Source organism: Austrofundulus limnaeus, unplaced genomic scaffold, assembly GCF_001266775.1.
Source record: "Austrofundulus limnaeus strain Quisiro unplaced genomic scaffold, Austrofundulus_limnaeus-1.0 Scaffold19, whole genome shotgun sequence".
NCBI lineage: Eukaryota > Metazoa > Chordata > Actinopteri > Cyprinodontiformes > Rivulidae > Austrofundulus > Austrofundulus limnaeus.
Genome location: NW_013952421.1, coordinates 1,856,904 through 1,860,462, shown reverse-complemented (window position 1 = coordinate 1,860,462; position 3,559 = coordinate 1,856,904). Strand labels below are relative to the sequence as shown.

General features: G+C 37.8%; 1 protein-coding gene across 1 annotated transcript in view; it reads right to left on the bottom strand.

The window, feature by feature from the left end:
- The window catches only part of si:dkeyp-59c12.1, a 14,551-nt gene that overhangs the window by 2,146 nt on the left and 8,846 nt on the right, over positions 1-3,559 (bottom strand). Inside the window, exons 2-4 of the mRNA XM_014003436.1 lie at positions 366-507; positions 216-269; positions 57-133 (exon numbers count right to left, since the gene is read on the bottom strand). Of these exons, the coding sequence (XP_013858890.1) occupies positions 57-133; positions 216-269; positions 366-507 (273 nt within the window). The remainder of the gene's footprint in view (positions 1-56; positions 134-215; positions 270-365; positions 508-3,559) is intronic.

Genomic DNA, 3,559 nt, shown 5'->3' with positions numbered 1-3,559 from the left:
GTGTGTGTGTGTGTGTGTGTGTGTGTGTGTGTGTGTGTGTGTGTGTGTGTGTTTACCTCAGAGTAAGGTGAATCCCAGATACTGAAACTGATCTCCCTCCCATCTGATATAAAACTGTGACTGTAGATGGACTCTAGAAGACAAGAGAAGCTCAAGATTTAAGATTGTTTGYTAAAATCTAGTTTATTATTTTAAAATCATATATTCTTCCTCACCGATGTCYCCATATTCACCGATGAACCTCCGAGTTAAGAGGCGCACAGTCAGAGCTGGGAAAAGAACATTTTATTATTAAAAATTTAAAAAACCTAATCAGGCTATGAGAAACTTATRTTTTCTTTAAACAAACAAAAACAGATTCCTACCTGATTTCCCAACGCTGTCTGTTCCCAGAACAACAACATTTGCTTCCATTTTGTTTTTGTTAATGTTAAATTCTTCAATGAACAGCTTGTGTAGTGAGTGTGAGCTCCATGTGAGGATGAGGAGGCTGCTGCCTTCTGAAGGCTGTTTAAAGAGTGGACAGGTGGGCGGGGTTAAGGCAGAGACCACAACAACATGTCAAGAGGGAGAGGAGGAGGAAGAGGAGGAGGAGGAGGAAGAGGAGGAGGAGGAGGAGGAGGAAGAGGAGAAATCCTACAGCCCAGAGAGGAAATACAAAACTGTTTCTTTCCTCTTCTGTGATTATTTTGTATCATGTTGGAGTTTTTTGTCAATGAACAGGAAAATAAGGATGAATTGTCTGCCTGTTAGCAAAATCACTTAGCTAATTTATATTTTTTAAAAATCCCTGAACACTCATCTAAAACTAATGTTTGGATCGTGCAGATTCAAGATGACCACTKTTCTCTAGCAAACACATCGGTCATAACCTTGGGAAGTGTGGTAGTAGCTGAGAGTAGTCCTAAATAGGGTTGGGCAATATTGGCAAAAAAAAATCACGATTAATTGTGGTATTTAGCCGATAACGATTAATTTGACGGTTAATCCTGGAGTCCCTGGACCACTGCATGTCCTAGTCAAAAGACCAATTTAGTGGGAAAGATTTGCTCTTCGTAAAAATCTGTTCCAAAATGTGTCAAAATTACATTCAGGCTTTACATAAATTTTTAAATTGTGCTGATAGTTAAATAAATTACTGAACTTTTTTCTTTTTAATGTTTGTCATATTTGAAGCGGAGAGGAGCACCGAGCGGACTGATGATGGCATTAATCGTATTAATCGTCAAGTGCCAAAAAGTTATCGATTAATGTTTTTCTGACGATTAATTGCACACGATGCGATTATGCCCAACCCTAGTCCTAAACATAATGTTTGGAGTTGAAACTTTATTATTCTGCAGAGCAGTTCCTGAAGTTTACAATTCATTTACAAAATGTAAAAAGGATTTTTTTTTTTTTGCCAGTGATTCATTAAATAAAGATACATTTGCTTCAGCTGTCAATAGTTTTTAGGCTGTTTTTGCRAACTTCAACAAACAAACAAACAAAAATTATTAAATGAATTCAGCAAAAGCTTCAATATAAAGTGGGCAGCAAGGTTGCTCAGTTGTTGTTGCTTCTCAGCAAGAGGGTTGCAGGATCAAATCCTGACTTGGGACCTTTCTGCATAGAGGSTTTTCTCCAGGTGCTCCAGTTTCTCCCCACAAACCAAAAACGTATGTTAGGCTAACTGGTAACTTTAACATTTCTCTCTAAGTGAGAGTGAGAGTGTGAATGTCTGTCTYAATGTGATGTGATGGACCTGCAACCTGTCCAGGATGTATCCCGCCCCTTACACAGTGACTGCTGGGCACCATTGACCCCCTATTACCCTGAAAAGAAGAAGCAATTAAAATAATGAATGGACTGTTAAAAATTAAGTTTTGCTCAAAGCAACCACAAGGGGGCGGCAGAGCTGAACAAATGTCCGGACTTCAGTCAGACAAGTATGAGAAGGGCCCTGGATGCTGATTGGCTGAAAACAAGAAGCGCCTCAGATGATTGGCTGTTTTCTGTTTAAAGAAACCGCCTTCCCTTGTGTTTAGAGCATTTTTCTGAGGACCTCTTTTCACTTTAAATTGTGGGAGTGGGAGCATTTGTAGGAATTTAAAACTTTATTTAAAACCTGTCTGATGTTAATATTAAAGGCAAAATGAGTTCAAGACATCCATAAAAAATAGCCTAAGGTGTAGAAAAAATGCAATAAAGATTCTCAATGGAAAAATGTAATTTATTTGAAAGAACACATCATGTGGAAAACTTCATCAGAGAGCATCTTCAAGGTTTTAAACGATTTGAATTAATCGGTCCAGGCTTGTCTCAGGCTGTCAAGCTGCTACGCCTTTCATCATCACAACAGGCTGGTGTGAAACTTCACACAAAAATCAGAAGAGCAATAAGTTTCGTGCCGTGCTTGTGTAAAYTCAAGCTGGCACGTTGGCCAGAGGAGGAAGAAAAAAAAGGGAAAAACTTTTAAATCCATGAGGAGAAAATGCAAGACAATTTTTATTCAAGCTTTTGCGATCTGAGTTATCGTCAGGTGCACAGCTTGCACACTCTAGGCCATGCACATTTTGTTACCCATAACCTCCACGTTGGCTGTTTAATCTGCTGGTCAGGGGTGGAGCCACAGACAGGGCCTGGGGTGACATTTGTTATCCTAAAATCACAAGAATTTTGTGAACTCATGTGGACGTTTCAAGACACTTGACTTCACGAACCTTTAAAATGGTACTATTTTAAAATCCATAAAAAACACTGTGAAAAATAAATGTAAAGATTTTACTCATTAAGTCAATATACAGAACAGAATTTTTGTCTGTTTTAGAAGCTGCAGTCTATTATAATCTTTATTCAGGTGAAAAAAGTGTGGCGTCAAATATTATGTAAAGGATTTAGTGTAGAAAGACAAATTCCTTTTATTTTTGTTGCATTCATTTACAATTTGAAAGATGAAAGAACTGCTGTAAACTGATACGATRTACGGTACTCTTATTTTTTCATGTGATACTGAAGAGAAAAAAAACTCAGAAAAATTCTTCAACAGCCGTTATGTATTATCACATCAACAGGACCTTTTTTTCATCCAAGGCGTTTTCACGGGAAGCGGCTCTGCTTATGCAAATAAATCTTCTTACAGACTTAACTTACACTCACTTTGTGTGTGCGATAAGTCCACATGTTCCTGTTCCGGGGCTGCCTGTGTGATATGAAAATATACTGAAAACTATCCTCTCAGCCAGTGACACCGGATGGCACTACTTATTTGAATAAGCCCTATAGATTTGCAACTCTATTTGAAACGTGAACATTTTAAAAGCGAGGGATAAAATAAAAACTGAACGGAGGTAATGTGCAGTTCACGAGCATTACCACAAATTTATGTGTGAGTTCAGCTCATTTAAAAAAAAAAACTACCATAACAATAATACTTATGAGATGAAAGACAAAATTAGACTTGAAGTCTTTCTTGTGGTAATTTCTGAAAGGATGTATAATCTAGAGCAGTGGTTCCCAAACTTTTTATCTTCTGACCCACAAAATATCCATGGCAAAAACATGTGACCCCAAATATTAC